This window comes from Lagopus leucura, unplaced genomic scaffold (assembly GCF_019238085.1).
Source record: "Lagopus leucura isolate 7727_CA_CO unplaced genomic scaffold, USGS_WTPT01 Super-Scaffold_100002, whole genome shotgun sequence".
In the NCBI taxonomy this organism is placed as follows: Eukaryota; Metazoa; Chordata; class Aves; order Galliformes; family Phasianidae; genus Lagopus; species Lagopus leucura.
In genome coordinates this window covers 78,070,693-78,081,940 of record NW_024962263.1, presented here as the reverse complement: position 1 = coordinate 78,081,940, position 11,248 = coordinate 78,070,693, and the positions used below count along the sequence as shown (strand labels likewise).

General features: G+C 42.6%; 1 protein-coding gene across 1 annotated transcript; it reads right to left on the bottom strand.

Moving 5' to 3' along the window:
* Nucleotides 1–5,427: 5,427 nt before the first annotated feature.
* Nucleotides 5,428–10,795, bottom strand: CCN3 (cellular communication network factor 3). The gene is made up of 5 exons (XM_042870348.1): nucleotides 10,703–10,795; nucleotides 10,370–10,598; nucleotides 10,050–10,301; nucleotides 7,882–8,090; nucleotides 5,428–6,596 (listed from the first exon to the last, which is right to left on the bottom strand). The coding sequence occupies exons 1-5, from the start codon at nucleotides 10,769–10,771 to the stop codon at nucleotides 6,300–6,302; spliced, it is 1,056 nt and encodes a 351-aa protein (XP_042726282.1). The 5' UTR covers nucleotides 10,772–10,795; the 3' UTR covers nucleotides 5,428–6,299.
* Nucleotides 10,796–11,248: the final 453 nt, after the last annotated feature.

The following is an 11,248-nucleotide window of genomic DNA, read 5'->3' as shown; positions in this document are numbered from 1 at the left end:
TGTGTGTGGTATGAAGGAAGCTGCTCGTGTATTCGGAGCTTTTAGTGCCTCGTGTGCCAGCCAGAGAAAAGGGCCTCTCCTTTCCTTCGTCTTTCGTGTCTTTCTCACTTAACTGCATCAGCACTGTGTCAACATGATCCCAAACCATGCCCTGATGCGGTGGGGGCATGCAGGACAACTGTGTTGCTGACAATAACTTGAAGGCATTTTAAAAGGAGTCAGCTACCCAACTTCTGCTCTGCTTCACTGTTAATGTCACCATAACCAGTGATGGCTGTCGTATCAGTTATGATTTTCAGGATGAGATCCTAAATAATTCTCTCATTTATAAGGGGAAATGGCCTGCAGCCACCAGGTGTCCTCCTTCTCCATAGTTTGGAGAACCAGGCTGTTGCAGTGAAACACACGCTGGATTGCAAATTGGAGATGGAATACTGCTTGTAATTCTGGACCAAAATTAGGGGCTCTGTGCTGTGATGGAGGAGGCAGTGTTTACCACCCCAGTACCCAGGACTGGAGGTGGGCCGGGGTCCTGGGATGAGAACAACAGCAGTTCAATATTCAGTCACAAGTTGTTATCCCATAGAGTAAGAAAGTCACAAACCATGTAATCTGCAAAATATTAAAGGTGTATGCAGATGTAGCGAGCCCGATTCTTCTTCTACCCAAAGACATGCAGTTTGTTTCTGAATCAAGAAGTCTACTATACAGTCTAAAGGTTTTGCTAAGTGGAGAGGGTGCAGAACTTTATACATTTCAGCACTTGCAGTCGCTTATGAAGGCAGCTCATGAAGCCTTAATCCATGCAAGGATTTTTCTATTTGCAAACACAAAACAAAACAAAATAAACAAACAAAAAAACAAGCCCACCAGTTTTCTGTGGGTTGTTGAAACATAATTATTTAACTCAAAAGAGAGGGAAAGAAAGAAAACAAAGCAGCAATCTTTCCACAGGGCCTAGCATGCAGATTTTTCCACCCTGATAGAGAACAAACTTGTGTTATATATAGGTTCAAATTTCTGTCCTGATGTCTTTTTCCTTTCTGGAATACTCCAGCTCAGGTGAGCTGATCTGAGCCAGATCCAGCGATATCGCAGAGCAAACCTTCTTCAACACATCTTTCTCTCTTTAGAATAGCCTTGTACATTGTTTACCTTCAGCAAAATTAAAATTGGATTTGCTTGAAAAAACTCAGATTAGTTCCCAGCTCCAAGCAACATTTCTGTTTCTGCAACAGCAATGGATATAACACAAACCCTGAGTGCTGCGAGGCTCATGGAGAAATGAAGGAAGGCAGGACATGTAAGGTGCATGGGGTGCATCACAAAGACCTCTGGCCATGGGATATGCATGTGTAATTTGCCACTTGAGGGCACTGTAGAAGTGAATAATAAATATGGACTTTGAGAATTGTGATGAAAACAGCATTTTGTAGGAGGAAATAATGGAAAAGATATGAAGGAGCCTCAACACATACTGAAATAATGGGAGGTTGAAGAGAAGAGGTAGCCTAAGAGACCAGACATTCAGGTCTCCCTCTATAAAATGAAATGCAAAGTATTTTTTTACAATATTTAATTCAACCACTGAATATAACAACTGCTTGACAACAACAGCTGTGAACAAAGAAACATTAAAATAGTCAGCGTGTTACTTTTTTGTCACTGTTTTAACATCATCACTTTCACATCCAGTACAGATGCCCTGGGACACAAAAAGTACTTTTTCCTGCTAGGTAATCTACAAATCATTAAACCAAACAAATCAATCGATCTGCAATGGCTATTCCTACTGTTTCACTGAGTGAAGAGGCTTATCATGAGATTAATGTTATTTTAACAAGCTCACTGGCAAACAATCAATCATGTGGACTTCCTCTACAGTCCACACAGAGAGAACACTGGATTTTAAAGATGTCCTTAATAATTCAGGTACAGGCTGCAAGTTCTAGCTTTGCATATTTATAGGAATAACAGTGTTAAGTGCAGTGATTTAAACCAATATAAAGAGTAATTAGTAGATATTTGCAAGTAAATTGTTCCTCTCACATCTGCTTGGCAGGTCTCTTGACTGGTATCAGCATAATAACTTCTGATCAGAGAATAGTTATTCATGCTGGTATAATATATAAACTAGGATTAGTATGGGAAATCCAGAGCAGAATTTCCCCACGGGTCATACAAAATTTTGTGGTTGCACTAGAGAGCTCATATTACAAAATTTAGTGTGGTAAACATAACTAGAATGGCTTTCAAAACAAGAGTTAATACTGTCTTACCAAAGAATTATTTTACAATTGCTTCAGAAATTAAGAAGAAATATAAATTCCAAGGTAGTAAGTTGTCAGAGGGGAGAAATAAAATCCTATTTTATGAAGTTCAGATTTGTCACAAGATAAAAATTAGAGCTAGAAAGAGTAACAGAATTCCCTTCCCCACTATTTCCCCACACAATTACAGATTTAATAAAAATACAGTGAAGACAAATTGTGACTTGGATTAGACAGAAAAATATAGGGCAATTCTATTTTTTACTTTGTTTTTATACTACCTTGGAAATATACTGGAAAACAGAAATGGTGAAGTCATGATATTTCTGAAATTGATTGTAATATTTAAATTGCTGTGAGATTTCCACTCTGATGTCAAGCAGCTAATAAAGGAAGATGACAACTAGTCTACTTATTTAGTCATTGAAAGGAAAAGAACAATATATTAGCAATACTTACATTTTATTTTGTGTTATTCTTTGAGGACTGTGCAAGCACAGAAAAGAAATGATGGGACTTGAATTCTGGATGGTAGATTTACAGCAAAATGTATGGCTGTATTTAAGCAGAACAGAAATAAATTCTTAAGAGGAGCGCGGGAAATAAATAGTAATATGTCTCTGTTCCATTGACAAAACTCAAAAAACTTGTTAGTAAACTCTTCTTTAGATTTGCAATTAGTAAAAACTCTTGTCACGAGGCTAAGACAAAGCAATCAATTGCATTTCCAAGATTAATCAAGAAATACGTGCTTTGAAATGTTGTTTGCGTACCAGATACATAGAATACGTTCTATCTCAGTAGGAGATTCAAAGGGAATCAAACCAAATCGAATTGAAAATTAGTAATTTGATCTCCTTTTACAAAAAGGTCAACAATGTAGTGGATGAAAGGATGGTGGTGGATGTAATCTTTCTGGATTTTATTAAGGCCTTTGATGCTGTCCATTACAGAATCCTTCTGGACAAATTTTCTGGCTGTGAGTTTGTCTATGCTAAACTCTGTATTGAACTGGCTCAACAGTAGAGCTCAAAGTGTCATAGTGAATGGGACACCATCTGTCTGGTGGACAGTTACTACTGATATTCCCCAAGGTTCAGTTAAAGGGCCAGTTCTGTTCAGCTTTTTTATTGATGATCTGAATGCAGGAGCTGAATGCATCCTTTACTCAGTGCTCTGTTCAGCACTGAGGTGGTGCTGAGGTGGTGTCCAGATACATGGTGTCCAGTTCTGGGCTCCCCAGTTCAAGACAGACATGGACATGCTGGATAGAGTCCAATAAAAGGCCACTGGGGTGATTAACAGATTGGATTACCTCTCCTTTGACAAGAGGTTGAGAGAGCTTGGACTCTTTGGTGAAGAGAAGGCTCAGGAGAGATTTTATCTAAGTAAGTCAGTCCCTGAAGAGAGAGTGCAAAGAAGACAGAGCAAGGTTCTTTTCAGTGGTACCCAATGCCAGGGCAAAAGGCAATGGGTACAAACTTCCTCAGATGGAAATCTGTGAAGATTTGGGTTAGTTGAATTTCGGTCATCCAGAGTCTTTAAATTTGGCCAAATGTTGCATTGCTTGGTGGCTCATATTTTGCAAATTATGATGCATTTAATTTATAAGATGATCCTGAGAAATACTTGATAGCTTGTTTTATATTAGAAAAGCATTGCACAAACCAGACCAAACCTCAGAGAAGCATATAGAGATGTAGAGTGAAAGTAATATTTATTCCTCTCTCCTAGATTCTAAACTGCTCCTTAGACACCTACAGAGATCTCCAGCAATCAATATATTCTACCACATAAGGTTTCTGGGGTGCAAAACCAGGAAGAACTTCACAAATTCTTCACAACAGGAATCAATCAGTGCAAGAGCAGAGAACATGCAGTGTCATGCTCCAACTGAGGGACAAGACTAGACTTGTTACAGTTTTTTTCTATAGGAAAAACCAGACGGGGATGATTTGGCAATAGCAGTGGGTGCCGATGCATTCATCATTGGTGTGATTATTGGGGAAACCATGCAAGAGTCCAGGTGAGGATGAAAGACGTAAAAAAGCAACAGAGCTGTTTCCTACCACATACTTTTGTGGTCTAGTTCATGATTGTGGCATAAATACTGCTACCTTTTACACTCATACTAAATTATGTCTGAGCAGCTGTAAATCTGCACAATTGCACTTAGGACTTGTTTGCACACTGCTATTAAAACACGTGATTTAACATATGTGATAACATACGTAACATATATGATCAGAGGGCTGGAGCACCTCTCCTATGAGGAAAGGTTGAGGTAACAGGGATTGCTTAGCTTGAAAAAGAGAAGGCTCTGGGGAGACCTCATTGTGGCCTTCCGGTACTTGAAGGGAGAACGTAAACAGGAGGGGGAATGGCTGTTCACGAGGGTGGGTATTGATAGGACAAGGGGGAATGGTTTTAAACTGAGACAGAGAAGGTTTAGGTTAGATATTAGGAGGAAGTTTTTCACACAGGGGGTGGTGACGCACTGGCACAGGTTGCCCAAGGAGGTTGTGGATGCCCCATCCCTGGAGGCATTCAAGGCCAGGGTGGATGTGGCTCTGGGCAGCCTGGTCTGGTGGTTGATGACCCTTCACATAGCAGGGGGGTTGAAACTAGGTGATCATTGCAGCCCTTTTCAACCCAGGCCATTCTGTGATTCTATATGTGAAACTGCCACCCTCAGGTTCTATATTCTTTAGGTATACTGCTATGAGATACGTATCATAATCAAGGTCATGGGCCAATCTGTGAGGCAGAAATGCTGCAGTATGAAGTTAAATACTTTGTTTAGCACTTTACAACCAAATTCCAGGTCACATAGTTTTTCTTTTCCACCTTTCATGGCGCTGCATCACAATATTTATTTACATCACTATGTCTCCCAGGCTAACATACTCCAATAAAAACCCCACCTCTAATGTGTTCCTCACAAGTTGTTTACCCTTTCTTGAACCAAGATATCACATACCTCTTAGGGCACAGATTAGGAAGAGGTACACTAAGAACACTGTGAGATCGAGTGTTTTGATTTTAGGAACCAGCAGGCTCTTTATCCTCCCATTAGTTTCAGCCATTATAATTTACTGATTTTTAGGGGGAAAAAAAAAAGACTCAACAAAAACAAAAATTAAACTTTAGGAAAAAATACTTTTTGATCACATAAAGTTTATTTCCCTAATAAAGTTATATTACAATATATACAGTTTCTATTTACATAAACTTCTTTCTAGTAAGTGAAGCACCATCTGATACAGTTAGTATTTCAAAGGAATTTACAGAAATTTTATTTTTGCATACAACTACTTGTATCTACAGACAGACATTGGTTAGAACCTAGCTCTCCTAAGACACTTACTTCAGCGGATTTTGGATTAGGCTGCTAATAAAGTTACGAAAGAGAAATTTGTTATCAGCTATCAATCTCCTATGCTTCAAGATACGAGATCTTAGCTATGTCATTTCTGAGGCTATGTGCAAACTAATCTCTCAGAGGAAGTCAAGAGGTACAGACAGAAGATACCTTATTAGCCACAAGAATTCAGCACTCTGATCAGTAACGTTTTCAGTTATCAGAAAGAATTTAACTAGAACAGAAAAAAGAAGGCTGTGTGTTTGTACACATTACGCAAAGTGAAGAGCCTGGAAGCTTTTGTGACATATTATCATGCATTCCCCAAAGGATCCATTATTAAAAAGCCCAGTCTTACACCTACTGAAAATCATGGCATGGTCCCCTAACCTCAGAGAGAAAGACTAGCTGCTGACTTTGTAATCTTTATGCCACTGTCAAGAAAAAAAAGGCTCTGTCCAAGGTACAAAATTTCCTTCAAGTGAATAAAGGACATTTGGAGGGATGAAACGTCATGAGGTATTTAGAAAACTACAGGAAAAAAAAAGGCACTTAGACTGTTTAGAAAAAACCTCAGATATTTTACATATGCAATTATTACATTCACCTGATTGTGGGTCAAGTTTTGTACAAACTACATACCTTTTGGGCCACCTAAACTATACATTTCAAATTTTTGCTTCACTAGACATGGGATCTAGTGGCTGGAAGAAAGCATTGTTATTCTGAGGACAGTTACCATGACAGACACAGGTATTGATCAACATCATTGGCTTTTTTAGGAATTTGCCCTGAGGACAGCGGAACTCAACTTGAATCGTTTTGGTGTTGTGTGGGGTACAGCATCGCCCATCATTGCAGAGGCCACAGTAACGAGGTTTGTAAGTCTGCACACTGGTGCAGTTCTTGTATTCAAAACGAACAGCCTTCATGGACTTCTTTGTTCGGATACATTTTTTCCCTTTCTAAGAGAAAAAGAAAAGATATTAGAGATACCACTGTATAAAAAAGAAAGCAACTAAGAACTGACATGCAAGGATATAGGTCTACTTGGAAAGCTTCCATTTGTTGTCTTTGCTAGCTCTGCCTCAGTAATACTTTGCAGCTATTTCACTAGTTTCTTACCCACCCTCACTCCTGCAGGAACTCTCCTCGACAGCAGTATGTTATTAGGATGGAAATAAATGACAGTTAAAGCTTTCTTTCTTTGTCTGAGACAAGATAAGCTGATGTTCATTATGAAACTCTAATGGAAAACTTCTCGGGCAACTGTAGCTCCATTAGAGAGAAACAGGAAGACAAACAGCAAGTTACAGAACTAAATTCAGGAAAAGAAGGCTAAAACAAAACCTTGAAGCCCAATCCTTGTGACCCAAGGCAGAACCAATTTTCTCCATGTTACTCTTAACAGATGCTTGTCTAACCTGTCCTAAGAAGCCTTCACTGGACAATCCTAATGGTTCACTATGCTTACTGCTTGGAAGGTTTTCATACTTTTGATTTTCACGTAGTCTAAATTCATATCTCAACATACCTCCCACAGATTCAGGCTGTAATATCTCAGCACAGTTATGAAAACTTGCATAATTTCTCTTGCTTGCAGTTAAAGTGCAGTTTAATAAATTTTCTTTAGAACAGATTTTCTAGACCTCTGACCATTCCTGTTAGTTTCCCCAATTTTTTCCAAATGTTTCACATCCTTCTCAAAACACGGCACTCAAAACTGCATAGAGAATTCAGCAAAGATCTCAGCAATGCTTTCCAACACAAGAACATTACAAAACAAATGGCCCTCTTCCTTACCTACATTATTCCCACTGGCAGCAAAACTTGTAAAATGTCTAGAAGCAGCTGAATAAGTCAGCTCTCTTCGAAACATATTTATTGCTGTTTCATTGTCAGTGTTGGGTTTGCTTTTGGCAAAACATCAAAAGGATTAAGATTTAGTTTACTCAAGTAGATTCACACATTTCTCTGCACTTCTACAAAGTTCATCAGACTAGAAATATGATGCATCCATTCTGCATATGCAATATGTTCGATCTCTCTGGGATACCTCAAACGATGTGCAGCATAAAGCTACTGAGCATACATGACAAATCTAATGCTTTGGAAAAACAAAGGGTTTGCTTCATGTATGATACAATATGTATGTATATACACATCTATCTAGAGCATTCTAGACTGAAATACTGCAGCCTTGGAATTACAGCTGAAGAGATGCTGCTCCTGTCACTGCTCAGAGCATACCTTATCGGATGGCTCTTCATTTTCACAAGGTCTCATCATGCAAAGTCTTGTCTGCTTCACCATCTCACACTGCTGATTTCTGTTGGTAACACGGGTAGAAAAGCCCATTCCACAACTTTTGGAACAAGCACTCCATTCTGTTGTCTGTTCAATACAATTGGCACTTGAATCAGACACGTCTATCCCAAGTGTGGCCTCCTGTCTGTATGCTAGAAACAAAATGCCATAGAACTTTGTTATTAAGAAAAACTCAAGAAAGCAGAGTATCTAATTGATCTGTACCGCATCTGGGATGAAACATGAAACAAATACAGCTAAAAAACCCATAATTCCAGAATTGTAACATCTGCTTGTTCAGCTGTTCTGGATGGCTACTTCCTACATCTAAAGGTCAACATAAAGGTGCAACAACTATTTAGCCTTCATTCTTTCCAAAGGAATACATCACAAATTCATTCTTAAGTTGTCACAAAAATATTTATATCAGGTATGATTTAAGAGAGGTCATATGTTTTATCTAAACTAATAAACAGCGTGGAAGTAAAGTGTTTAACTCCCACAGTCATAAAGTCACCCAACTTCGTCAGTTATTGACAGATTATGGTGGGAAGGAAGCAGGGAGGAGAGGAGAAAGGGAGGGTGGGAGGGAAATTCCTGGGTGCTCAAAGCCACTGCCAACTCTGATCACTGTTCTGCCCTCATGGATGTGTTAAGCTCCATTCTGCAAACATTGCTAACTGTGGTTGGTTCAGTGGTTATCACAGCAGTAAAGAGAATGAGGAAACATGACTAGGCTAGTCACATGAATATTCCTGTGTCTTTCCCAAAGCTTCAGCTGTTAAGCTTCTCTAGAAATGTATTTTCACCTTTTGCAAGGTAAAACCCCAGAAAGGTGGCCTTCTACAATGAATGGCCATCGACATAAAGAATCCACATAATCAATCTCTAGGTATTTTAAGGACCTAGGATCAGACCCAGTGCCTGATGTAGTGGTTGGCAACCCTGCAGCAGAGGGTGTTAGAACTAGATGATCTCTAGGGTTCCTTCCAATCCAAGCCATTCTATGATTTGCCTGTCACTGTCAAAAAAATAAAAATCGAAGAAAATGAAAGACAGTAGAAAGATGGCAAGCTTTTCATTTATATCTGATGTGCCTTACATCTGACTCTTCATAGCACTCTGAAGTTACTACTAGAGCTTTTCTTCCTGAATCCTTCCTCAATATTTTTTCAAATGGATTAGCTGAGTTTCAGCATAAGTAACTGCTTAAGAGCACAAAGAGCAGTGACTGGAAGAGAATGCAGTGCCCTCAAATCTCAGTAAAAGTAGCTCGTGAAAATTCATGTTGAACTGATAGACTGCTTTTGAAGAGAAGGAGGCGTAATCCAGTAAGAAAATAAGAAAAAATATTATGTAGCTTAATTGATTTAAGTTATAAAAGCATTTGATGAGTTCTGTGTTTTGGAATGGAAATTTTTTCCAGATCCACTCATTATATTTGTAACTACTGCTTCTCTGAGTACTTCAGAAAGCTTTTAATGCCAACAATAATGATGAGAGCTCTAGCACAGACAGACAGGAATTTGCTGGCATTTTAGCTGCCATGCTGACTACTTGTAATAGCCGGGGAATTTGGGGGAGGAAAAAGTGTTTTACAGACTAAGCTGTAAGAATGGTATTATGATGTAAGATATTCATCCAGAGCAAATTGCAAGACTACAGTTTTGATTCTGAGGGGACAATAAAGTTTGGAAAATTATGACCTTGTTCTACTCACAGAACTAACCTGCACCAGATAAACAGCAATTCCAGAACTGGAAAGTAACTCAGGCTAACTACTCCCCTGTCACTGATGCAAGGTATGGCTGTACCAGGCTCTGAGCAACCTGATCTAGCTGTAGGTGTCCCAGTTCACTGCAGGGGAGTTTAAAGGTCCCATCCAACTTGTTCATCCTCCAAGTATCTTTTCTTTTACCTGTCAACCTCTGCCTTTCTTCACAACCAGTGGTGTACTTACTGGTCACTCTAGATGAGAAATAAGAAAAACAAAACAACGACAACAAAAGAAAACAGCACAAAGCAGCTGCATCTTAGACTTTGCAAGCCCCGGGACATTTCCATCACATCATCCTCTCCTCCTAACAGCTGTGATAGTTTTAGCTCCTCACCAGCCATAGCAAAGCCTCCCAGGAGCACTTCATCCCTGGGGTCGCAGACCCACTTCTCGCAGCACTCTCCGGGGACTTCGATCTTCCGCGGGAAGGGGCAGTCGGGGCCGGGGAGCAGCAGGCCCAGGTTGCAGCGGGGCAGGCACCCGATCTGCCCGTCCCGGCAGGTGCACTGGTACTTGCAGCTGGGCTGGAACGTCTCCCCGTTGCGGTAAATCATCCCATCGAACACGCAGTTGTCTCCTTCCAGCACTGGTGAGGAAAGCGAGTGCGTTTCAGCGGGGGAGGTGAGCCCGCCCCGCCCGTCCCGCCGCACCTACCCATGCAGATGCCGGTGCCGCCGCCGTCCTCGGGGCCGCGGTCGCAGTAGAGGCCGCCGCTCTCGTCGCAAGGCAGCAGAGGGGAGCAGCTCTCGCCGCGCTGCCGGGCGCACACGAGGCAGCAGCCGCAGCCGTCCAGCACGGCGGGCACTCCGGGGGCGCAGCGCGGCGGCTCCGCGGGGCAGCGCCCGCCGCAGGGCCGGGGGCACGCCGCCTCCCGTCCGCTCACCTGCGGGGACAGAGCGGCCCCGAGGGGCTCGGGTCACGGCGCCCGCCCGCCCGACAGCGCCCGCCCGCCCGACGGCGCCCGCCCCCCGCGCCCCCCGTACTTGCCTCGCACGGCCGGAGGAGGAGCAGCAGCAGCAGCAGGACGGGCGGGCCGTGCCCGCCGCCCGTCTCCATGATCCCAGCCGCCTACCTGCCGCGTCGCTTGGCTCTGCCGGGAAAGCCATTGCGGCCGCTTATATAGAGGCCGGCAGGGACACCCCCCCCCCCCCACTCTCCCCCTCTCTTCACACGCCCCGCCGCCGGCAGCGCGTGACGGAGGCGGGGAGCTGGAGCTGGGCAGGGCGCTGCGCTCCGCTCCTCCATCTGCTCCGCCACCTGCCCGGCTGTGCCGAGCCCTGCCCGCGCCCCGGCGCTGCGGCCGGAGCTGAAGCCCTGCCGATCTGCTCCGCAGGGCCGGCGCCGTAGAATCGTGGCATCACAGGATCGTTAAGTTTGGAAAGACCACGAAGATCATCTGGTCACACCGTCAGCCCATCCCTACCATGCCCGCTAAACCGTGTCCCTCAGTGCCACATCTGGATGTCTCCTGAACACCTCCGGGGATGATGGTTCCCTCTCCCTGGGCAGACTGTGCCAGTACCTCACCACTTT

Bases quoted from the DNA above. Each gene is read 5' to 3' on its own strand.
- CCN3 (XM_042870348.1), bottom strand. From the start codon at position 10,771: ATGGAGACGGGCGGCGGGCACGGCCCGCCCGTCCTGCTGCTGCTGCTG. The intron at 10,599-10,702 runs GCAAGTACGGGG...CTGTCCCCGCAG, and splicing joins TCCTCCTCCGGCCGTGCGAG to GTGAGCGGACGGGAGGCGGC. The intron at 10,302-10,369 runs GTAGGTGCGGCG...TTTCCTCACCAG, and splicing joins CGGCACCGGCATCTGCATGG to TGCTGGAAGGAGACAACTGC.